The sequence below is a fragment of the Entelurus aequoreus genome, linkage group LG03 (genome assembly GCF_033978785.1).
Source record: "Entelurus aequoreus isolate RoL-2023_Sb linkage group LG03, RoL_Eaeq_v1.1, whole genome shotgun sequence".
NCBI classification, from domain to species: Eukaryota; Metazoa; Chordata; class Actinopteri; order Syngnathiformes; family Syngnathidae; genus Entelurus; species Entelurus aequoreus.
In genome coordinates, this window is record NC_084733.1 from 83,496,354 (window position 1) to 83,521,901 (window position 25,548).

At 41.6% G+C, this 25,548-nt stretch overlaps 2 protein-coding genes across 3 annotated transcripts; both read left to right on the forward strand.

Annotated features, from left to right (window-relative positions):
- Positions 1 to 256: 256 nt before the first annotated feature.
- On the forward strand, positions 257 to 11,826 carry ftsj1 (FtsJ RNA 2'-O-methyltransferase 1). The gene is made up of 11 exons (XM_062042992.1): positions 257 to 344; positions 1,504 to 1,632; positions 2,027 to 2,096; positions 2,188 to 2,290; positions 5,155 to 5,233; positions 5,313 to 5,365; positions 5,424 to 5,477; positions 8,021 to 8,123; positions 8,237 to 8,320; positions 11,398 to 11,501; positions 11,564 to 11,826. The coding sequence occupies exons 2-11, from the start codon at positions 1,512 to 1,514 to the stop codon at positions 11,729 to 11,731; spliced, it is 939 nt and encodes a 312-aa protein (XP_061898976.1). The 5' UTR covers positions 257 to 344; positions 1,504 to 1,511; the 3' UTR covers positions 11,732 to 11,826.
- Positions 11,827 to 11,952: 126 nt separating this feature from the next.
- Positions 11,953 to 24,775, forward strand: LOC133646984 (bromodomain-containing protein 1-like). 2 transcript variants are annotated; one of them, XM_062042990.1, is made up of 12 exons: positions 11,953 to 12,228; positions 13,578 to 14,962; positions 15,061 to 15,217; positions 15,310 to 15,438; positions 18,590 to 18,718; positions 18,819 to 19,131; positions 19,219 to 19,941; positions 20,018 to 20,147; positions 20,223 to 20,353; positions 20,644 to 20,738; positions 20,961 to 21,115; positions 23,673 to 24,775. In XM_062042990.1, the coding sequence occupies exons 2-12, from the start codon at positions 13,596 to 13,598 to the stop codon at positions 23,842 to 23,844; spliced, it is 3,501 nt and encodes a 1,166-aa protein (XP_061898974.1). In that variant the 5' UTR covers positions 11,953 to 12,228; positions 13,578 to 13,595; the 3' UTR covers positions 23,845 to 24,775. The 2 variants fall into 2 exon arrangements, with proteins under 2 accessions (XP_061898974.1, XP_061898975.1); XM_062042991.1 differs by lacking the exon at positions 20,644 to 20,738 and having other exon boundaries at positions 23,673 to 23,835.
- The last annotated feature ends 773 nt before the right edge of the window (positions 24,776 to 25,548 follow it).

Genomic DNA, 25,548 nt, shown 5'->3' on the forward strand with positions numbered 1-25,548 from the left:
ATAGGCTCCAGCCACCTGCCTCCCCGAGAGGGACAAGCGGTAAGAAAATGGATGGATAGATATGTCCATCATTCAATGTGATTTGCTGCCTGTTTAAAAGTCCCTACACAATACAGTGTGGTCACGTGACGTAAATACAGCCCTGAACATAGCTCAACCATCACTTAATGTCAGATTTTAAAATCAAATTGTATTGTAACGAATTATCGAATGTTTTTTCCAATTCGAACTTACAGTACTTTAGTAGCGCGGTACGCAACGTTCTTTTTGAACAGGCTATTGCAGGACACCTTATACTTAGAGGGGTCCTTCAACTCGCAAAACAACGTGGACGCGTTTCTTCCGTAAGCAAACTATTTTAAATTTTGCTATCTTATAACGTGTGCTGTAATTTACAAGTGCTATATTAAACAAAGTATATTGCGAATATGAGTAGAATCATTAGCTGTTTACAGCCATCGCCAAACGAGAACTGAATTTGACTGTGCACACAAGACGCTAAAGCAGACGTTTAAAATGGTCAATTTTAAGTGTTAATCCTCTCAAGCGTCCGACAAGTGTAATATTAACCAAATATGCTGGATCAATAACTACATATCGGCTATCATACGTGTTATGTAATGTTATCTAAATCACTAGAAAATTAAGCTAGCTACTGAGCTTACAGTAAATATTAGAGATGTCCGATAATGGCTTTTTTTTGCCGATATTGTCCAACTCTTAATTACCGATTCCGATATCAACCGATACTGCTATATACAGTCGTGAAATTAACACATTATTATGCCTAATTTTGTTGTGATGTGATGCACTAAACAATGTAACAAGGTTTTCCAAAATAAATCAACTCAAATTATGAAAAAAAAATGCCAACATGGCACTGCCATATTTTCTTTTAAATTTTCCTTTTTTTCCTAATTTTTTCCTCTTTTTTTTGTTGCAATTTCCTCTTTTTTCTCAACTTTTGTCTGTTCCCCCAATGTTCCTTTCTTTCCCCCAATGTTTCTCTTTTTTCTCAATGTTCCCTTTTTCACACAATTTTCCCTTTTATCTTTTTTTTCCTCTTTTTTTTGTAGCAATTTTCTAAATTTTTGTCTGTTCCCCCCAATGTTCCCCTTCCCCTCCAATTTCCCTATTTTTCTCAATGTTCTTATTCCCCCAATTTTCTCTTTTTTGTCTCAATGTTTCTCTTTTTTCACGTTTTTTCTATTTTTGCCTCAATTTCCTCTTTTTTTCCTCAATTTTCCTCTTTTTCTCTCTCAATTTTCATCAATGTTCCATTTTATTCTCAACTTTCCTTAATTGTTCTTCAAAGGGTGCTCACATCCCCGAGTAACTCGGAAACAAGCCAAAACATTTCAACGGCACAAACAAATGAGACACTTAAGAGAGTTTTGCAGGTTATTTGTTTTAGGTACATTGTGGAAGTGCTGTGTAGGTGACAAGCAATGTCTAGACGTGTAAGTATGAAATGAAGAATAGATTGTGACTTACTACTTTCAGAAGACAGGATGGGTCGCTCGTCCAAAGACAAGCGGGACATTTACTACCGTCTGGCCAAAGAGGAGGGATGGAGAGCCAGGAGTGCCTTCAAGCTGCTGCAGCTGGATGAAGAGTTCAACCTGTTTACAGGTGAGAAGGAGAGCTTACCTGAAGTGATAAGTCTATTAACTGAACGATAAATGAAAATTAAGTCAGTAATTTTTCCCTTTTTTTTTTCAAAATGTTTATTTTTTGTCTCAATCTCCTATTTTTCCTCGATTTTCTTTTTTACCCCTCAATTTCCTCTTATTTTCTAAATGTTCTTCTTATATATACATAAATATACGTATGTATGTATATAAATGTGTGTGTGTGTGTGTGTGTATATATATATATTTATATATATATATATTTATATATATATTTATATATATATATATATATTTATATATATATATATATATATTTATATATATATATGTCCGTGTGTGTGTATATGAATAAAATGATGATGATTCTGCTGTCTAATTTGTGTGATTGTTAGGCGTGAACAGAGCTGTGGATCTTTGTGCCGCTCCTGGCAGCTGGAGTCAGGTGCTCAGTCGAAAACTCAGGTAAAAGAACTCCGGTCACATTCTTGCGCAACAACTTTCCAGCAGACATTTGTGAGGGATGTAGGCGTTAACTCGGCTAAATGTTGTTTAGGGGTCGTGAGGAGAAATGCGAAGAGGTGAAGATTGTGGCAGTGGACCTGCAGGCCATGGCTCCTCTCCCAGGAGTCACACAGATTCAAGGAGACATCACCAAGGTGTGGACTTTGTTGGATTGGTACTCGATATAGAAGATATAAGCCGGCGATCGAGGTTTTAACAATATTCTGATAATGAATGTGTATGACACGTTCAGGGTTTGTCAGCGACCAGCGAAAAGAGACAGTAGGATCCTCCTCCTTTTTGGAAAGAAAAGTCTAACCAGATCCTTCTGGCTGTCTGAAATTATGAGAGCTGACTACAATTGAAAATGAACATTCTAGAATATGTACAAACTATAGTAAACCAGCGTTCTCCTGGAGAGCAAAGCAAGTCGTACTAAGTTCAGAGCAATGTAGATAGGGGTGGGCTGACCGATACAAATATCGACAGTAACGATACCAAGGGTTGATACCACAGTGATGAGATCGTTTTTTTATTGTCACAAAAAATGTTTATAATTTTTTTTGTAATTGTTTTCAAACTCAGGAAGTATGTAAGTCCTTGGGCACAGGAGGACTTGAATGGTTTAAATCAGAACAAATACTAGTAGGCCTTGGCAATAAATACATTTTATTAGAGATGTCCGATAATATCGGTCTGCCGATATTATCGGCCGATAAATGCTTTAAAATGTAATATCGGAAATTATCGGTATCGGTTTTTTTATTATCAGTATCGTTTTTTTTTAAATTATTTAATAAATCCACATAAAAAACACAAGATACACTTACAATTAGTGCACCAACCCAAAAAAACCTCCCTCCCCCATTTACACTCATTCACACTCATTCACACAAAAGGGTTGTTTCTTTCTGTTATTAATATTCTGGTTCCTACATTATATATCAATATATATCAATACAGTCTGCAAGGGATACAGTCCGTAAGCACACATGATTGTGTGTGCTGCTGGTCCACTAATAATACTAACCTTTAACAGTTAATTTTACAAATTTTCATTAATTACTAGTTTTTTATGTAACTGTTTTTATATTGTTTTACTTTCTTTTTTTATTCAAGAAAATGTTTTTAATTTATTTCTTATTTTATTTGATTCATTTTTTTAAAAAGTACCTTATCTTCACAATACCTGGTTGTCCAAATTAGGCATAATAATGTGTTAATTCCACGACTGTATATATCGGTTGATATCGGTATCGGTTGATATCGGTATCGGTAATTAAAGAGTTGGACAACATCGGCATATCGGATATCGGCAAAAAGCCATTATCGGACATCCCTACATTTTATGGATAAATTCAAGCTTATTGTTACAGACGATTTAAAAAATCAATGTTTTTTTTCCCCCCTCTTCGGCCCGCGCACTTATTTCCTTAGCGAAAATGCAGACGCCTGGCTAATGCTAATGCTAACGCTAACCAGAGCGAGACGTTTGTTCCCAAGACAGGAAAAGTGTTGGTGGTGGTTTAGATTTGCGGCAACTGGCGTGGAACAAGTGGCTGCACGCTGCAAAGTCTGTTTCAAAAAGTGAGCACAACAAAATGATTCCAGCATCTGAAACCGAGAGGGGGAAACTCTTTACGAGGCCAACAAGAACATAACAAACTCCGGCATTCAAAATTCTGTATTTAATAAAAGAGGATGAGAATAACATTTTAATATTTAGTTGATATTGTTCCATCGCCGTCCTGTCTTTTTGTTTGATTATAATTGCGATCAAAAATGTATTCTTTCAATGATATTACAAATGTGAAGTATCGGCATTTGTATGACGATACTGACCCTGTAACTACTTGGTATTGGATCCATACCCAAAATATTGCAATGTTTATCTTTATATTTATGGTTTTAGGTCATATTGCCTGTCATACTGCCAAAACTTCACAAACACACAAAAAGGTTTTTAGCCATGCCCAACCTTTTGCAAGTTAAACCATTTTCTTCAATTAAAAAAAAACAATTTGCAAGTAGAATTTTTTATTTTTTGCAAGTAAAAAAAACAATTGTATTTTAATAAATATACAATTTGCAAATAAAAAAAAAGTTCTGCAAGTAAATCAATTCGCAAGTATAAAAACATTTTTTTCAAGTAAAAAAAGTAATTCCATTGAAAAACAATTTTCAATTAAAAAAAGATTTGCACGTAAAAAAAAAAAAAAATTTCTTTCATTACAAAAACGATTTGCAAGTATAAAAACAATTATCCTTAATTAAACAAACGATTTGCAAGTAAAAATAAAGTTTCTGCAAGTAAAACAATTGGCAAGAAAAAATAACTATTTTCTGAAAGTAAAAAACAATTTGCAACTAAGACAATTTTCCTTAATTAAAACAAGAATTTGCGAGTAAAAAAAAAAAATCCTTAAGATTTGCAAGTAAAAAAAATAAAAAAATCCTTAATTAAAAAACGATTTTCAAGTAAAAATAACTATTTTCTGCAAGTAATAAATTGATTTACAAGTTAAGAAAACAAGTTTATGCAAGTATAAAAACAATTTTATGCAAGTAAAAGAAACGATTCACAATTTTTTTTTTTAATTTGGCAAATAAAAAACAATCTGAACACAAAACAACATTTTGCAAGTAAAACAAACTATTTCCTTTAGTTAAAAAAATATTCGCAAGTATAAAAACACTTTTCTTTAGTTAAAAAGGGATTTGCAAGTAAAAATAACAATTTTATGGAAGTAAAAAATGATTTCAAAGTATGACAATTTTCCTTAATTGGAAAAAATTATTTGTAAATAAATAAAATAACAATGTATAAAAAACATTTTATGCAAGTTTTTTTAATAGTTTTTTCTTTGAATTGCGGATGGTTGGGCATAGGTAAAAAGTGTGTTTGTGGAGTCTGGTCAGTAATTTCCCTCCTCGTGTCTTCAGACAACAGTGAGTTTGTAGGAGTGCATGGTTACCTGCGAGTAACGTCTGACATGACGTCACCTGACCTCTCTCTCAGGTGTCGACAGCTGAGGAGATCATTCGTCACTTTGAGGGTGAGCCGGCTGACCTGCTGGTGTGTGACGGCGCTCCAGACGGTGAGAGACTCCCCTTCGATGGACGCGTCATCACATAGTTCATCTGTGTTGTATTCACTTGTAAATAATGTTTCCACAGTGACGGGACTCCATGACGTGGACGAGTACATCCAAGCTCAGCTGCTGTTGGCCGTGAGTACTGACTCTGATCACCACAATCATCTTGAAGTAACTAAGTCAACTTCTTCAGGCGCTCAACATCACCACTCACGTCCTCAAACCAGGAGGAACATTTGTGGCCAAGGTGAACTCATATCTTCTATTGAATATTATGTTCACAGCTCTCTTCATATGACACCAATCATTCTCTGGACATAGATGGACATTTAATAGTAGTAAACCTACCAAAATACAATGATATTACTAAATTAATTAAACTACTAGCTGTTGTAACAATAGCAATTCATGAAATAGAAAATAATACAATTTAAAAAAAAATCTAAGAAAAGTTTAACATGATCAATAAAAAGCCTGATTAAAAAGGTGTGACCTGCAGTCCTGAGGCTCTTTGGCAGGCTGTGCCACAGGTGGGGGCCATAGGTAAATGTTACAAATAAGTCACATAATATTTTTTACTTACTTTCAATGCTTAAAGGCCTACTGAAATGATTTTTTTTTTATTTAAACGGGGATAGCAGATCCATTCTATGTGTAATACTTGATCATTTCGCGATATTGCCATATTTTTGCTGAAAGGATTTAGTAGAGAACGACGATAAAGTTCACAACTTTTGGTCGCTGATAAAAAAAAGCCTTGCCTATACCGGAAGTAGCGTGACGTCAAAGGAGGAAGGGCTGCTCACATTTCCCCATTGTTTACAATGCAGCGAGAGAGATTCGGACCGAGAAAGCGACGATTACCCCATTAGTTTGAGCGAGGATGAAAGATTTGTGGATGAGGGACGTTAGAGTGAAGGATTACAGTGCAGTGCAGGACGTATCTTTTTTCGCTCTGACCGTAACTTAGGTACAAGGGTTCATTGGATTCCACACTTTCTCCTTTTTCTATTGTGGATCACGGATTTGTATTTTAAACCACCTCGGATACTATATCCTCTTGAAAATGAGAGTCGAGAACGCGAAATGGACATTCACAGTGACTTTTATCTCCACTACAATACATCGGTGAAGCACTTTAGCTACTGAGCTAACGTGATAGCATCAGGCTTAACTGCATATAGAAACAAAACAAATAAGCCCCTGACTGGATGGATAGACAGAAGATCAACAATACTACCAAACTCTGGACATGTAACTACACGGTTAATGCTTTCCAGCTTGGCGAAGCTTAGCAATGCTGTTGCTAACGACGCCATTGAAGCTAACTTAGCTACGGAACCTCGACAGAGCTATGCTAAAAACATTAGCTCTGCACCTACGCCAGCTCTCATCTGCTCATCACGACCCGTGCTCACCTGCGTTCCAGCGATCGACGGTACGACGAAGGACTTCACCCGATCACCGATGCGGTCGGCGGCCCGGAGACGGAGGAAGTTAAGGGGAGGTCGCCGGCTAGCGCGTCTGCTATCCATCTCAAAGTCCTCCTGGTTGTGTTGCTGTAGTCCGCCGCTAATACACCGATCCCACCTACAACTTTCTTCTTTGCAGTCTCCATTGTTCATTAAACAAATTGCAAAAGATTCACCAACACAGATGTCCAGAATACTGTGGAATTTTGAGATGAAAACAGAGCTTTTTGTATTGGATTCAATGGGCTACGAATACTTCCGCTTCAACGGTTGACGTCACGCGCATCATATCGAAACGTTTTCAGCCGGAAGTTTGCCGGGAAATTTAAAATTGCACTTTATAAGTTAACCCGGCCGTATTGGCATGTGTTGCAATGTTAAGATTTCATCTTTGATATATAAACTATCAGACTGCGTGGTCGGTAGTAGTGGCTTTCAGTAGGCCTCTAAATCTCTAGATCAACGTCCGGTTTATATGTAAATATTAACTTTATATTTTTTGTTGTATGGCCTTTTTGCCAAAACCTTGTATTTTATGGCAAACATACAAAATATGCAATATTTTCCCCATAACATATTTCAAAGTAGAATACTTGATGTGAAGTAATTGGAGCCTTAGATATGTCAATAATTCATAACAACATTGATTTGGAGTAATTCATATTTGGACAAATCATACTTAAATGATGGGTCAAATGCAGATAATAATTTCGCCACACCTAGTGTGTGTGAGACAATCATTGGTACTTTAACTTGAACTTAAATGATTAGGGATCAAAAAAGGGTCTCACTCATAAAAGTGTTAAAATAAAAACATATTTTATTTATTAATTAAAAAAAAAAAAAGTTTTTAACTTGAAATGCTTTAATCTCTAAATTAACTTTAGATCCATCCGTCAAGTTTTTTTTAATGATTTTTTTAATGTGTTTGGTTTTTTATGCCCTTTTTTCCAAATAAAACTTAGTTTTGTATACAGCAAACACACAAAATATGCAATATTTTCCCCAAAAATTATATCAGAGTGGAATTTTTTGAATAATTGGAGCCTTGAATTGGTCAATAATTCATAACATTGATTTTGATTCATCATTTTATGAGCAAAGAGTTTAAAAAACAAAACAAAAAAACGTTCTGTTATTAGTGTTAATATTGCAACATGTTCATGTTACATTTCACCTGTTTGCTCTTTTATTCCACTTTTGTAAAAAAAAAATTTCAAATGGGCTGTTCAAAATGTCCTCTGGGCCACACTGTGGACATGCGGTCCTATGAGAAATGTAAATGTCAATTCCCTCCTTATTGTTTGGGCTGCCTCAGATCTTCCGAGGGAAAGACGTGACTCTGCTGTACTCGCAATTAAAAATCTTCTTCAGCGCTGTGACGTGTGCCAAACCTCGAAGCAGCAGGAACTCCAGCATCGGTCAGTTAGCCGCAAACACTCCCCAGCATTGCAAACAAATATTCAAACGCTTTGCTCTCTTAATGAAATCTGCCGTGTTTGACGATGTGCGTTTTTCTTCTGCTCGCATGAAGAAGCGTTTGTGGTGTGCCAGAATTACCGTCCTCCAGAAGGTTACACCCCCAACATGTCCAACCCTCTGCTGGATCACTCCTATGGTACGTGTCAACAATGTCCGTGAATGCAACTCATCCCTTTTAAACCACAAAGTGCTCACGTTATTTTTCAGGTGATTTACTTTTAAATACATTATTTTGCATTTTTACTTTCCTATTTTGATATTTCAGTTTGTTTTTTTCTGATTCAAATCTATTTTTTTACAGTTTAATTCATTTTCTTTCTTAGTTTCAATTCAAACTTGTCATCGACTGAAAGGGGTGTGGCATAATGACAGCTTCGCAAAAAGGGTAGGGGGCGTGCCCGATCGCGTTGCCTTCAGGGTGCGTAATGCAGTGCCGTTTATTTATTATGTGAATAAAAGCACTACATTAATATGAAAAACCTGGACATTTTTAAACGGTCATTGCCTCATTTAAGGAGTTCTTTTTTTTCTCGACCCCCAACTTGTCCACTACAGAGGGGTTAGAATCAGAATACCTTTATTGTCATTGTATGGAAACAACAAAATTGGACAGCAATCCAGCTCAGTGCTTTTAAAACAAACCTACATAAAATAGTCTTAAGACAACAACAACAATTTAAAATTTAAAAACATATTGCACAGTAGATCTTTATCAGAGGTAAGCAAGTAATAAAGTGGTGAGTGTTCAGGTAAGTGCAGAGTTTAGGGAAATAACAGCTTTAGGATAGAAACTGTGTTTCAGTCTATTTGTCATTGCTTTGATGGTCTTATAGCGCCTCCCTGAGGGCAAGAGTTAAAGCCAGTGGTGACCTGGGTGGGATGAGTCCCTGAGGATGCCCATTCAAATATTAACACTGAATTAATGATCTTACTGTTGATATTCATTGTTTTTAAACATTATATCCAACCTAAATTGTCAAATGATATAAAAGCATGTGTTAATGACAAATATTATTATTTATTTAACACATAAACCTTAGGCTTAGGTCAGACTGATTAGAAATATAATAATAAAAGATACTAACCAGATATACTGCATGAAAAAATAAATTACATACAATTAAGAAGCGCTAAATTAACGCTGAATACATTTTTAAATAAACTGTCAATAAAATTAAAGTGCAAATGAAAATACAGTTTCAACCTTTAATCATAATTTTTGCGCTTTAAAACTTCTATGACTTTAGCGGCAGACTTCTTTGGTTTGTTTGATATTGTCATTACTGTCACAAGTGGTGGAAAAGTGTATTACAACTGAGTACCGCTGCAGCTTAAACGGACCACAGCTAAGAAACACATTTTTTTTGGCAGCCCTCGGGTTAAAAAACCCTGCTTTAGCATCATTAGTATTAGCATGCTAAATTAAATTTGCCTGGTGAGCATATACTCTCTTGTTCTTTATTCTAGTTTTCTCATATTTGCTCCACTTACTGCCACTCATTCTCTCTTGTTTGACTCGGGCATTTGTCATAACCAGGAAGTACAATGGAGTGAAAACCTACCAAAGTCGCTTGTAGTAGCGACTTGGTTATACTCATAGTACCCAACTATGGTACGTTCAAAGACAGCTAAATAAAGTGGAAAAGTGAAGCTGCAATGAATCAAAACGACGTGGACGTGCAAAAACTGTAGACTTTCTAACAGTTCAGTCGAACCTCCATTTTCGCGCGCACACAAAAAAGTCCCTTTGGTGCACTCAAACGTTAACAACTATGTTGCTACAATAAAAAAAAAGTCAAATATTTTTTTACCTTGCGTCTGCAAATATTTGAGGCATGCAAGCGAGTAGCCCTCTACACTCTTCTTCTTGTGTTGTCTCACTCGGACCAGGCTGGGCTTCACATGGTCCTTGCTGCGCTTTAAAATTTGTCTGTAATGACACATGATGTTGTCGTTATTTGTCGTATTTCTCGCAAATAGTCCACAGCAAATCCCTCCTTCTTTCCAGGCTGGTTTGTTGGCTTTTTAGACCCAGATTGAGTAACAAAATAGACAAAATTTGGTGAATGGTGGGGAAAAAAACATTTTGGATGGGTGCGCCCTGATTTTTCTCTGCAGGCGTGAAACAAAGCAAATGACTGAATGAAGCATTCGCACACTATGGCATATTTCGCTCGATCCAAAAGTACATAAATGGAAAAGTTTGCAAATAGTGGGGTTCGTAAAACAAGGTTCCACTATATATTATTTTTACAATAGAATAATAATCAGTGGTTTGGGGACCTCTGGTATAACCGTCATAAAATGTTGCGTTTATTTGTTTTAGTTCCTACATTCCTTGAAGGCAACGTGATCGGGCACGCCCCCTATCCTTTTTGCTCAAGTTGTCTGTCACGATGCCACGCCCCTCTCAGTTGATGGCACGCCCCTAATGTGAGATTCGGGCCAAAATAATGAATCTATATAAAAAAATTGTGAAATTGAAAAAGAAAAATTTAAACTGTAAAAAAAATAGGATTTGAAAGTGGGGAAAAAACAGTCGCTAAATATCAAAATATATGAAAGTGACAAATTAATACAAATAATTAATAATAATAATGTATACCGTATTTTTCGGACTAAGTCGCACCGGCCGAAAATGCATAATAAAGAAGGAAAAAAACATATAAGTCACACTGGAGTATAAGTTGCATTTTTGGGGGAAATGTATTTGATAAAACCCAACACCAAGAATAGACATTTGAAAGGCAATTTAAAATAAATAAAGAATAGTGAACAGGCTGAATAAGTGTACGTTATATGACTCATAAATAACCAACTGAGAACGTGCCTGGTATGTTAATGTAACACATTATGGTAAGAGTCATTCAAATAACTATAACATATAGAACATGCTATACGTTTACCAAACAATCTGTCACTCCTAATCGCTAAATCCCATGAAATCTTATACGTCTAGTCTCTTACGTGAATGAGCTAAATAATATTATTTGATATTTTATGGTAATGTGTTAATAATTTCACACATAAGTCGCTCCTGAGTATAAGTCGCACCCCCGGCCAAACTATGAAAAAAACTGCGACTTCTAGTCCGAAAAATATGGTAATAACAATGCATGGCTTGGCATTCAAACCTATATTTAACGTTCCAACCAGTAGGGGGCAGCACTGCAGTGTTGTGATGACCAACCTTCTCATATATTTCTCAACTAGATGTGGACTTCAACCAGTTACAAGGTCCAAACCGCGTGATCGTACCTTTCCTGGCATGCGGAGACCTGAGCGCCTTTGACTCCGACAGAACATACCCTTTGCAGGTGATTCCAATTGTTTCATGAGCCCTCGTGAACCCTTCTGACATGTTCCATCTCTTCTGCAGCTGGATGCTGGCAAAGAGTACCAGTACACGCCCCCCGCCCAGCCGCCCATCAGCCCCCCGTATCAGCAGGCCTGCCACCTGCGCAAAAACAACCTGCTGTCCAGGGAGGATTGTCCATCAGTGTGTCCCAACCAGACTGGAGACGAGGCTGATGCGGCTAGGTCTTAATTGCAAACATTGTTTTAAGATTTTTTGTGTATATTAAATGTGTTTTACTGCCATGAATCATATTTTATTCATGTAACAATAAAGTCTTTTTTGTTTTTAAAGAGTGATGTTGACCACAACAATGTTAGCATGTCACTACATTTTTAGAGTGGAGATTGTTGTGAAAACGTCCTGGCTCTACTTCCGGGTTTGGGTTCGTACGCGTGACGTCATGACGCAGGGAGTCGGAGTCACAGCCGCATTGTTGTTGGGGAAGACAGGCTCGGCCTGAGCGGCGGGGCACTGCAACGGTCTTGATCGATTGAGATCCGTTCCGGCGGAATTGTGCTCCCCCGAAGCCTCCCGGCCACCCTGGATACTTGGCGGCCACTTCCACGGTTCATTCAGCCCAGCGTGAACCGCCAGCGGACTGGATGCGGATTTAACTGGCGCTCCGCTCCGCAGGCCGCGCCGCCATTGCTGCTCCGCTCAGAAGCCACATTCTTGAAAATACTGAGGTAAGTTCAACCTTGCGTGGTGAATCCCACTTTAAATGTCACTTTTCCACTCCGCGGCAGTGGGTCTGGTCGGAAACAAGGCGTACGTCTCTGGACATGTGACAACTTTTTTAAAGCCCAGGCAGCTTTCGTGTTGATAGTCGCCATGTTTCCTCCCCCTCTGCTCCGTGTTGCTAGCAGGCTAACTGTGGACGGGGTGTCCTTTCGTGTTAAATCTAAACATTTCTGTGGCTTTTTGTTGCCGTACAAAACACGCAATCGGTTCTTTTGACAACGCCTTTCAATTGAACACGTTGCAGGGATTGATCCTAGCCACGCTTTGATCTAAAACCCCCATTGCTGTTGCACACGTTTAGCCGGGCGGACGTTAGCCACGGCTAGCAGTCGCTTGACCACATTCAGTCGGGGAAAATCAGCGGCTGCAGTGGAGCTAAATGCACCGCAGGGAGGATCACTGTCGTCGGCGTTTTTGTCCCATTCATCCGGTGTCGATGTCAACGCCTCTGCGCGCCACATTCAGCTGACAACTCCCTGTCCCTTGACGCCGAGCAGTGCTTTAAAGTTCGCGTTAGAATCATGCAGCACTACAGCACAAACATGCATTTCTTTCTTTCATGGCCGTTATGATGAGACGTGCAACAAAAAAAACCGCAAGGGCCAAGTAAAGGGGGGGAGGTATTAGAATCCAAAACTAAAGCCAACCCTCGGGGCTTTTGGACCACGACATTTTCTGGAATTTGGGATCTATGGCAGTCACATGCAGTACTAAAAGTGTTCAGGGTTATTGGCAACAATGCACAAAACCCAAGAAGCCGAACAAGACTGTAACATGTGACTGACACTGCACGCCACGACTTGTTTTTATTTGTTTAGTGGTGAATTCTGAACACATTTTTTTACGTTTTGAACAATTCTTTGGGTTAGCATGTTGCCTGACGGCTTTGAATTGTCTGTTCCATTGTTCATTTCGTTATTAAAGTTATCAACAAAGGGCACTTGCACAATGTTTGCTAAACCAGGTTTAGGATCTGGATCAGAGAAGGGAACTGTCGTCGTTAAGGTGCCCTCTGCACCAGAAGGACAAACATTAATTGACTAGGATAGCAAGGATTTCCTGTTCCACCAGGAAACCCGAGTGTTAGGAATTTATGGTCATTGTTGTCCAGGTGTACGACCAACACTAATCTGTGTTGCAAATGCACACAGCTGAATCACAGGCGTCCCCCTCCCCCAGCCCCAGTGGCTGACAGGCCTCAAAGTTACGCTGATAGCGATCTCGGACATGTCAACTTCAGTCTGTGCTGCTACTCGACCTAACACACCCACCGATTTATTGCTCTACTTTACAGGGTTCTCACGGCTTCAGCATGAAGAAGAAAGCTCGACATCAGCGCCCGGTGGCGCTGAAAAGGGAGTCGTCGCCCATCAAACCTTCGCCAAACCGGGAGACCCTGACGTACGCGCAGGCTCAGCGGATGGTGGAGCTGGAGGTGGACGGCCGTGTCCACAGACTGAGCATCTACGACAAGCTGGACATCATCACTGATGACGACCCCACGGCTCAGGAGATCATGGAGTGCAACAGCAACAAAGAAAACACAGAGAAGCCCCAACAAGTTCTGGTGCGCTCTGTGCGCCTCAAAAATAACCAGCAGAAGAAGAAGAAGAGCACAACGTTGACGGCACCGCCCAGTGGCAGCCACGCTAGCCCCAGCAGCCTGCTAGAACCCCAGGTTCGGACTGTGGAGTACAATCTACCAGTGGTCCCGAAAAGGCCAGCGCCGTACTACAAGTTCACAGAGCGGACAGCGGAGGAGATGGACGAGGAAGTGGAGTATGACATGGACGAGGAGGACTACGCCTGGCTGGAGCTTCTCAACGAGAAGAGGAAGAGCGAGGGCATCAGTCAGGTGTCTAACAATCTGTTTGAGTTTCTCATGGACCGCTTTGAGAAGGAGTCGTACCTGGCCATGCAGGGTCAGAGCGACCTTCGGGCACTGGTTGACGAGGACGCTGTCTGCTGCGTCTGCATGGACGGAGACGGAGCAGACAGCAACGTGATCCTGTTTTGTGACTCCTGCAACATCGCAGTGCATCAGGAGTGCTACGGCGTGCCGTACATCCCGGAAGGCCAGTGGCTCTGTCGTCACTGCCTTCAGTGTCCGTCGCGACCAGCCGAGTGCGTCTTCTGCCCAAATCGAGGCGGCGCCCTGAAGAAGACGGACGATGACCGCTGGGGCCATGTGGCCTGTGCCCTGTGGGTTCCTGAGGTGGGCTTCTCGGATACGGTTTTCATCGAGCCTATCGATGGTGTGCGGAACATCCCGCCCGCCCGCTGGAAACTGACATGTTACCTGTGTAAGGAAAAAGGAGTGGGGGCGTGCATCCAGTGCGACAAGATCAACTGTTACGCCGCCTTCCACGTCAGCTGTGCCCAGAAGGCCGGCCTCTTCATGAAGATGGAGCCTGTAAAGGATGTGACGGTGTCTGGCGCCGCCACCTTCTCCGTGAAAAAGACGGCATACTGCTGCAGCCACACGCCCGAAGGCTGCGACCGCCGGCCGCTCAACATCTACGAGGAGGCGCACCGGAAAAACGGCGCCTGTCACAAGAAGAAGGTCAGGCGAGGCAGGGCCCGGGCCAAGTCTTGGCAAAAAAAGAGGACTAAACGAGTTGAGCCAGAGGCTGAACCTGAGGCTCCGAGCAACTCTGGCCCGAGTATCACTGCTTCAAGGTAAAGGGGAGATTATTGAATATTAGGAATGCACGATAATTATCAGTCATGTGAGATGCATGTGACAGAATGATCCTTCCTTGTCTTGTCTGCGTCAGTTTCGACACCATCCTGAACCAAGTAGCTGTTCAGAGGAAGCGTCCTTTCGTCGAGCATGTGCTGAGCTACTGGGTCCTGAAGAGGCAGTCTAGAAACAATGTGCCGCTGATCCGCCGCCTGCAGGCCCACCCGCAGGTGCCCAAGTCCAAGCAAGCGGTGAGTGGTGCTGAGACGTGAACGTTTTGGGTGATGTCACCTTATCTGTCAGCGTATTCTTTAAAAAACGGTTCCTCCCATGCGCTCTTCAGGATCGTAAAGACACTCACAAAGCGCTGAAGGAGCAGCTGAAGCAGTGGCACCGCCTCCGGCACGACCTGGAGCGAGCGCGTCTGCTGCTGGAGCTCATCAGGAAAAGAGAGAAGCTCAAGAGGGAGGAGGTACAGACAACCTTTGCATTGTCATAATATCAGAAAAAGATGACCATACTTTCCGGGCTATAGAACGCACAGGTATTTAAGCACAACATTTTGGAAGAAATAAATATTTTTGCATGTATTAGCCGCACCGGACTATAAGCTGCAGATATATGCCGATAGGAAATATTTTGTAAATGTTTATTTTCCAAACTGTGTCTGTAAAACAGCTGACCAAACAAAACAGAAGTCATCGTCATGGACCCACTAGCTGCGCAAGCTAGCTCTCCAATCAGCTAAACAGACTCAATAACTCCACGGTGATGTTTTGGTGAATTTAGTGAGGAATTTGTGAAACTGAAACAATATTTTTTAAAAATCCATTGTAAGTTAATATACTAACACAGACACTCGTGAACGTGTTAGCATATTAGCTAATGCAAACAACGCTAGCTTCATTACATTATGATAGCACGTACACATATGCATGAAAACATTCCTACAGACATTACACAGTTTAGTATGTAAGAATTGTTTTACTTATGTTGTAAAACTTACAAACGTAGCTTGGAGTGATGAAGAATCCATACGAGTAGAAACGCTGTGGACTGTTATACTTCCGGCTCAAGGCACGAAACCGGAAGTACTTTTTCAACCTACATCACCTGCAGTGGGCGAACTCGTCCAAAAGATGGCACCATAGCACAAACCATAACACACCCTTTCAGTGTCGTGTAATATAAAAAACTATTTGTTGAATACAAAACATTGTGGCCGTTAGCGAAGAAAAATCCATAAATTAGCCACACCGTTTTATAAGCCATAGGTACAAAGAGTTGGAAAAAAAGTAGCGGCTTGTAGTCCGAAAACTACGGTACAAAAGGAATGTGACAACATCTCTCGGTAATCAACCTTACGATCAGACAGTAGAGTTGCTCAACCATATACATTTTTTGGCGTTTGTATTTTCACTTTCAGTGTGTACATTGCTATTGATGAAGACTTCCACGTCAGCCATTTTGAAATACACATGCAACACAGAATCTCGCGATGCTGTCAAACATAATAGATAACATAAAGATAATGGTGAAGTTATAACACTGAAACTCCCTTAGGAAGAGGTGCTTTAAGACATGGCTAGCTAGCTAGCAGCTAACATCCATCCGCAGTCGGCAGTGTTTTAGCTACTTCTAAATCACTAATCCTCGCCTCCATGGCGACAAATAAAGTGAGTTTCTTACAAGTATCATCCCTGCAGGACGAGGAATAGCTAAACATGCTTCACTACACGCCGTAGGAGGATACAATAGCTCACCGGTGTCACCGCTAACAAAAGCTATTGCGCCTGAATGTAAACAAACGCCATGGGTGGATCTACACCTGACATCCACTGTAATGATACCAAGTACAATAGCGTATCTAGTCGATACTACTATGATTACATCTATCTTTTTTATTTTCACAAAATCTTTTTTTAAATTCATAATGTTTATAAACTCAGGAAATATGTCCCTGGACACGAGAACTTTGAATATGACCAATGTATGATCCTGTAACGACTTGGTATCATCCAAAACTAATGTAAAGTATCCAAACAACAGAAGAATAAGTGATTATTACATTTTAACAGAAGTGTAGATAGAACATGTTGAAATGGAAAATAAGCAGATATTAACAGTAAATGAACAAGTAGATTAATAATACATTTTTACAGCTTGTCCCTCATAATTTTGACAAAAATGTTATACTGCATACGTCAGCAGCTAAATTAGGAGCCTTTGTTTGCTTACTTACTACTAAAAGACAAGTTGTCTAGTATGTTCACTATTTTATTTAAGGACAAATTGTTCTTCGATTGCAATAAGAAACATGTGTTTAATGTACCCTAAGATTTTTTGTTACAATAAAGCCAATAATGCCATTTTTTGTGGTCCCCTTAATTTAGAAAAGTATCGAAATACATTTTGGTACCATTACCAAAATATTGGTATCGGGACAACCCCGGCGCCTAGTCATAGAAATAGGGATGTAACAATGTGAAAATGTTATCACGGTTATCATTATTATCACGATTTGTTAATGTGTTCAAAAAGTACTTTAAAATCGTTTAACCAAGTTTTATGCCAAATGAACAAACAGCAGACACAATATACGTCACTTGGCAGAAGAAACATTAGATATTGTTCACTTCTTAAGTCATATTAGGTATATTTATCTTTTTCCTTTGTAATTTGTAAAGCTGTTAAGAGTATTTTTAATGATGAAGGTAAAGCCGCTTCACATACATAATGTGTTAATGTCTGTGCTAAGATTGACTAAAAAAATAACCTTTGAAGTCTTTGACGAGAGCACAGCCTGTAAGTTTGATTTTCGATTTTTTATTAAGGATCCCCATTAGCTGGTTGCCACAACAACCCACTAGTCTTCCTGGGGTCCACAAACTCAATACAAATTACAAGTAAAAGCATATAATTATAACTGCACAATACAGAAACAAATAAAAATCATCAACAAGCAAACAATTTACAGTCTCAGAATATTAGTTACCATATAAATATAACTACACAATACAAAACCAAACAAAAATCATAAACAAGCAAACTAAAGTTTAATGTGCTCAATTAAATAGCTTTGTTGCTGGGACAGTAACTGTTTTACGCTGTTCCCTCGTTTATCGCGGGTACCTGGGAAGAACTATTTTCTGCACGTTTAGTGCCAAGAAGTTACAACTGTGCTCTAAAGCAGTGGTTTTCAAACTTTTTTCGAGTACTTGTTTATTTTCCCCATGATCTCAAACACACCGTCCGTGCCTGAAAGCGGATTGGTGGAAAATGAGGAAGTGTGGTTGTGTGTCTGGGGAAGCACAAAGTATTTGCACGGGAGGGAAAAACCTGTTGGAATTGGGACTTCTGTTATAAGATTCTCAATAAAAGTTTCAAATAGCGAGCGTCTGACGTTTTACTTCTTCTGGAGGCTACAATGCATCATATTAATTTATTGGATTGCACGTAGAAAACCCCTATTTTTAAGGTGTGGCTGCCATGATTTAGTCGTGGTGATGCGCCACATTCAGTTACATCAAAGGGAAATCCTGCCTTAAGTTTCCCCAGCCTTCGACTACACTGAACATGCAGCCTGTTCTTTTATGTCGTGACATAATATTCTCCCTCACCAGATGAAGCAGCAGCAGTTGGTGCTGGAGGTCCAGTTGACGCCCTTCAACATCCTGCTAAGAGCCGTGCTCAGTCAGCTACAGGAGAAGGACCAGTACAACGTCTTTGCTCTACCAGTCAGCACCACAGAGGTCAGGCGCCACACCCCCCACACTAGTAACCTCAACCTTACCTGATTGCGTCGACTGTTGTTCGGTAAACGTCGCTAACACATCCTGTTCCTCCTTGCAGGTCTCGGACTACTTGGAGCACATAAAGAAGCCCATGGACTTCTCCACCATGAGGAAGCAAATAGACGAGCAGTGCTATTGCAGCATGGATGACTTTGAAGCCGACTTTGACCTAGTCATCGCCAACTGCATGAAGTACAACGCCAAGGACACGTTCTTCTACAGGGTGGCTCAGAGGATGCAGGAGCACGGTGGGGCCATCATCCGCAGGGCCCGCAAAGAGGCAGACAGAATCGGCTTTGACTTCCCCAGCGGGCTGCTGCTGGTCGAAGCACCAAAAGTGGAGGCCCCCCAACCCTTCACTTGGGCGGACGGTGAGTCCTTGTAGCATCATGTGTGTCCCAAATATGAGCTAATTGAAGAGTTTTAATGCTATAAACCCTTGTGATTTATCGGACTAGTGGACCGTTTGCTGAAACCTACCTACCGCCAGATGACGCCTTTAAAGAATCAGCTGAAGGAGCTGCTAGAGAAGCTGGACCTGAGTAAGGCGATGAAGCACAGTCCGTCTCGCAGCAAGAGGCTCAAACTGCTCAAGAAGACCATCACGGAAGTTCGTAGTGAAATAAGTCTGAAGACGTCTTGTCCGCCAACTCTGCCCACTGCATCACAGCTCCACCCGTCGACGGAACCTATACTTAAACCTCCAGAATCTTCCTGTTCCCGAGAAGAGAACTCAACCCCGCCAACTTTGGAACCACTATCATCGTCACAACCAGAAGCACCGCCCACCAATTTAGAGCCCCCCTCCCTAAAGCCAGTGGATCACGCCCCCATGGAACTGGACAGCAATGACACCACTACCTCAGCCACCTCAGTGCCCCATGACAAGCTCAACGGTCACCTTCCTGACTCGCTGCTTCCCAACGCCAACTTTCCAGCCGAAGCCTCTGGCGCTTGCAACCGAAGGACTAACATCCTCTTTAGGAAGTCTAAAAGCACTAGCCCACAGAAACCCCCCAAGATCCCGGAGGTGTCCTCGTTGTCTCCACTGGGGGCCAAAACCTTCTTGTCTGTGGTTATTCCTCGACTGGAGACGCTCCTCTTGCCGAAGAAGAGGACGAGGAGTGGCAGCGTGGACTGTCAGGAAGACGAAGAGTCGCCAATAAAGCGTCTAGGCACAGGTGCGCCCTCTCAAACACGCCAACAAAGGTAGTTCCAGCAAGCAGTCCTACACATGTTTGTTTTTTGGCTCTGCAGGGATTGCCAACGGTTTTGTGGTGGAGGAGGAAGAGGAGGATGTCTCGCCGCCTCGTCTGCTGGAGCCTCGCCGCCGCTGCGCCTCCGAGTCAAGCATCTCTTCAGCTGGCAGCGTTCTGTCAGGAACCGGGTGAGTCCCGAGCTCCGTGTGCTTGTGGTTCGTGGGGGGGCCGCCACTTACACCGCGCCTTTCTTCTTGTTTCAGCACCGTCGTCGTCTCGAAAAACGGCAAAGGGCGACAGGCGGCGGCACGACGCAACACCGTAGATGTCAAAAGCAGTCCGACTTCCTGCACTGAGAACGGAGAGCTGAGCAGACCCGTAAAGGTCTCGGCAGGTGAGTGGAGCAGGGAGAGGTTCCTGATATGTGTGGCGGACTGGAACGGGTCAGCTTTGTCCTTTCTGACTGACACTGGTTCAGACAAGGAGCATTTAAAGGCCAGATGAGATGATGATCTCTCAGTTGGAGTGAAGGTGAAATTCCATCTTCTTATTCTCAATGAGAGTTTGCATCTTCCTCAAAGCCTGTCAGTCAACATCCTTCGTCTGTGAGTGTGCGTGTGGTGTGTTTGTGTGTTTGTGTTGTTGCAGTGAATCCTTCGTAATTGACTTGTGTTGTTCCTGTAGAGGCGTGGAAGCCCTCCGCTGCCTTCCCATTTGTTCTGGAACCTCTTAAGCTAGTTTGGGCTAAATGTAGTGGATATCCCTCCTATCCCGCCCTGGTGAGTGAGTGTCAGCCACTCCGTGCCGCCATATCTCATTACCCATCAGCCCCCTGTGCCATCGTGCGTGCTGTAGATTGTGATAAGCCGTCACGGCCATGCGGGAACCTTCTGATGCTTTGCTCCAACGTGTTTGCATGCGTGGACTTCCTCTTCCTCTGCGGCCTCATTCTTGGACTCCCACAGTTACTCAATCTGTCCCACTCCTCCGTATCTCCCCAGATCATGGACCCACGGCCACGGAGGATGGGGCGCCGGCACAACGGGGCGGAGCTTCCCCGTCCACCACAGGACGTGCTCCGAGCCGGAGAGCGGATGCAGTTCAGGTCCGCCGAGAAACTCTTCCTCGTCCACTTCTTCGACAGCAAACGCAGCTGGTGAGCAACTTGTGACGGTGGCAAGGCAGCATCATTAGAAGCAAGTCACATGATCTCTAGTGCAACAAAACTGGGGCCTCCTGTTCTAAGCGTTGCATGGATTTCCTACTAAAATAGACTTGCGTTTAAATCCAGATAAAATTCAGATGTAACAAAGTGTGCGCACGCACAAATTCAAGCACATTTTTTGGTTGCATGGCAATCCACCTGGAATCGAATTCAGACCACGCCCCACAAATCACATTGAAAGTAGCCATGTTTCTGAGATCTGCATGCGCTGCCCAATCACAATTCAGTAGGAGATTCTTCTTCCTCGTGATTCCAGGGAACGACAGAGAAGTGAGATTGAGAGCCTGTCATTGCACCGAGAACTGAACAAAGGGTGAAAAAAAGAAAAAGAAAGAAATGGTCGGGTCAGGAAGAAGGTGAAGAAGAGAAAAGATGTGCTCGGCCAAAACAGACTCGCGGTACCGAAGATAAAGTACCGTATTTTTCGGAGTATAAGTCGCACCGACCGACAATGCATAATAAAGAAGGAAAAAAACATATATAAGTCGCACTGGAGTATACCGGTAAGTCGAATTTTTGGGGTAAATGTATTTGATAAAACCCAACACCAAGAATAGACATTTGAAAGGCAATTTAAAATAAATAAAGAATAGTGAACAACAGGCTGAATAAGTGTATGTTATATGAGGCATAAATAACCAACTGAGAACGTGCCTGGTATGTTAACGTAACATATTATGGTAAGAGTCATTCAAATAACTATAACATATAGAACATGCTATACGTTTACCAAACAATCTGTCACTCCTAATCGCTAAATCCCATGAAATCTTATACGTCTAGTCTCTTACGTGAATGAGCTAAATAATATTATTTGATATTTTACAGTAATGTGTTAATAATTTCACATAAGTCGCTCCTGAGTATAAGTCGCACCCCCGGCCAAACTATGAAAAAAAACTGCGACTTACAGTCCGAAAAATACAGAAGTCGCTGCAATGGTACGTAAAACTCTTGATTACACAAATGTACAACAAAATGTGTTCATACAGTAGCCTGCTCACCGCAAGATTAGAGTCGCATGTGAAAATTATGTAATATTTGGTGATCAAAAAGGTCACAAGATTTTGACTCGTTTGATTACTCAATTTATTATTTAAACACGGGAAAGGACTTGATGTCACAGCGGTGTGTGACACAGAGGCCTTGTTCACACTGCAGGTCAATTCAGATTTTTTTGCCCATATGCGACCTGTATCAGATTTTTTCCATGTTTTTTCCAAATTTTTCCTATCCAAACTAGGCCTCTTTCGTATGTAGAAATAAATCTGATATATGCGTCCTCACTGTGAATGCTTGCACGCTCAGGTCGCATTCATCCGACCAGAACGTCATCAAAAAAAACGGTAAGTGTCATAATTATTTGCCAAAATAGGTGGTTACAAAATAAGCCGAACAGAAAACAGGTGGCAATTAAATGTTTTAGAAACTCACATGAAAGTTTGATCACTCTTGCTCGCCCGCAGACACACTTCAAGCAGACATCCAAGCAAAATAATCCCGTAAAACTGCCAGAGCCAAAATACTTGTCCTCTTCCTTCTTAATCCTCTACGCGCAATAAATGTCGACTTTGATTTCACAAAATCCTTGAAATTGCCACAAGTGAAGTGAAGTGAAGTGAATTACATTTATATAGCGCTTTTTCTCAAGTGACTCAAAGCGCTTTACATAGTGAAACCCAATATCTAAGTTACATTCAAACCAGTGTGGGTAGCACTGGGAGCAGGTGGGTAAAGTGTCTTGCCCAAGGACACAACGGCAGTGACTAGGATGGCGGAAGCGGGGATCGAACCTGCAACCCTCAAGTTGCTGGCACGGCCGCTCTACCAACCGAGCTATACCGCCCCAAATGCTCCAGGACTACCGTGGAAGCCATGTTTACTTCCGTAAACACTGCAGTGTGTGTGACGTCATGTCTGCATGTGGGTCAGACTGCGTTCACATTAGAAATCACATTTTTTGTGTAATGTGATCGGCCACTACAAAGAGAATGCGAATTGGCCATCCGACCCGGCAGTGTGAACGTAGTCAAGAGTCAGTCCGAGTCCTCCACCGTTTGTGCTGTCTGCCCGACTGGTTGTGCCACAGTCCCGGGAACACACTGTGACAGCAACAGATAGCAAAATGGTGGCCCAGATCAATGAATAGACGACCTCACGAACACTGACATGAATATGAAGCTTTGAATGCATTGGCGAAAAAGTGCATTTTGTGACCCCGCCTCGATCTTTTTACGTTGTTGAAATAAAATGTTGCCATAGCCCAAACAACCACCTCGCAGAAGGACCACGTTCTGTAGAAATATGCGTACGGGGAGCATGAAGTTGGTGTCAAGTTCACTCTTGATGCGTCTCGTCTTTGCAATGAAAAAGTGCGTACGCAACACGAGGCCCCTGGTCCTCTAGATTCAGCACTGATTGGCAGACCTTAGGTGTCACGGTGCTCTGCTCCATCCAATCAGCATGCCTCTCGTTTCCCTCCCACCAGGCAATGGCTTCCTAAATCCAAGATGGCTCCCTTTGGGATGGACCAGACGCTCGACAGGATCAAGCTGCTGGAGTCTCGCCGCTCCAGCCTGCAGAAGTCGGTGCAGCTCGCCTTCGACCGCGCCATGAACCACCTGAACGGCATCGGCGGGCTGGAACCAAGCGCCGACTGAACGCCGCCGTCATCCATCGCTCTCTCTTTCTCTCTCTCTCCCTTTGCGTCTGGTCAGCGGTTGTTTTTTTCGCTTTGAATGCCGCAGAGATGCGCCTTGTACGCACAACGTCGGAAATACTGTAGCTGCCGAGGGTGCTGTGTCAAAGAGCTATGCAACGACACGACTCGCTCGGCAAGAGAAAGACTCGTTGAAAGACGTGACGACCGAATGTGACCTCTTCACGTGCGCTGCAGCAGTCTCACGTGCACGTGCGTGGCGGCAACACAGCCCGACACTAATTTATTCACTCCCTCACTCGGACATTGGACGCGGCCTTCTCCCGCTGGTGCTATCTCATTCATACATGTTTTTTTATCCACCTTGTTTTGTAAGTTATTGACGTGTGGAACTTCTCATCTTTGGCATTATTGTTTTTATACTCAATGTTTTTACAGGACTACTCGTTTGTACATATTTATATCAAATCTATAGAGATTACATCGTAGTTTCAAACGGCAAAACCAAAAAAAAAAAAGCATCTGCCTCCCACAGATTCCTCATATTTTTGTTTTGTTACTTTGACAAAAGTAGTGTTTCTGGGCCTGTGTGTGTTTTGCGGCTGCAGGATAGGGAAGAATGTGCCCGTGCTTATTTATTGTAAAGCAGATGACTTTATAGAGAGACTACAGTGACAAAATAGCTGGCTCACTTCTTTTTCCATTTCAACTTGCGCTGAGGTAATAGAGGCTTTTATTTTGAAAAAGTTATATAGCGATGGGTGTACTTCCGGTTCCCCTCCTCCCCACCTTGGATGTGGTTGTTGTGTGTAAATAGTTTTGGTACTTAGCTGATTTCTGGGAATTGAAAATGTTATTATAGTGGAAACCAGCCAACATGCTGGCAGTTTTTATACTAAAACACTGAAAAATTAAATATGTATTGAATCACAGATTGTGTCTGCTGCTTTACTTTCATCCCTCAACTCGTGTTTTTTTTCTTCACACCTTAGACTTAGACTTCCTTTTTATTGTCATTCAAATTTGAACTTTACAGTACAGATAAGAACGAAATTTCATTTCATTAGCTCATGGTAGTGCAGGATAAAAAAGCAATAAGGTGCATATATAAAGAAATAAATAGGTTACTGTACAGATAAATATATTGCACTTTTCCACATGCGTCCACGTTTATGAATATATGTTATATTGTCTTTTTTATTCCAGCGAGTTAATCCATTTTGGGGGGAGTTGAGGGGATTTTATGATGCGTTCAAGAGTCTTATGGCCTGAGGGAAGAAGCTGTTACAGAACCTGGAGGTTCTGCTTCGGAGGCTGCGGAACCTCTTTCTAGAGACCTGATTACATATACACGTTAACTGCTATCAGTTAACATGAATTAGCCCAGTTCTGCCAGCATACCTGTGAGGATGTTAGCATACTAACGTTTAATGATAGCTTTTAAGCTAATTTTGTGTGTTTACTCCTAGAAATCATTGTAATACTCCGTGCTGTCGAGCAACGCAAGGTAACTGTTAGCATGCTAAAGTCTTTTGCATGTTTAAACCTAAAACTCTTGATTTTTTATACTTGACACTATCTTGGAAGTACTTTTGTATGTTTACACCTACTAATAATGCAAGGGACAAGCGGTAGAAAATAGATGGATGGTATTTCCTATTATCCGGTCACATGCTGGCACGCTAAAATTTTATGCTCGCCTTAT

Coding starts and splice junctions, on each gene's coding strand:
- ftsj1 (XM_062042992.1), top strand. CDS start 1,512: ATGGGTCGCTCGTCCAAAGACAAGCGGGACATTTACTACCGTCTGGCC. Junction 1,633..2,026: donor AGAGTTCAACCTGTTTACAG/GTGAGAAGGAGA, acceptor TGTGATTGTTAG/GCGTGAACAGAGCTGTGGAT. Junction 5,234..5,312: donor GTGTGACGGCGCTCCAGACG/GTGAGAGACTCC, acceptor ATGTTTCCACAG/TGACGGGACTCCATGACGTG.
- LOC133646984 (XM_062042990.1), top strand. CDS start 13,596: ATGAAGAAGAAAGCTCGACATCAGCGCCCGGTGGCGCTGAAAAGGGAG. Junction 15,218..15,309: donor TGCCCAAGTCCAAGCAAGCG/GTGAGTGGTGCT, acceptor TGCGCTCTTCAG/GATCGTAAAGACACTCACAA. Junction 15,439..18,589: donor AGAAGCTCAAGAGGGAGGAG/GTACAGACAACC, acceptor CTCCCTCACCAG/ATGAAGCAGCAGCAGTTGGT.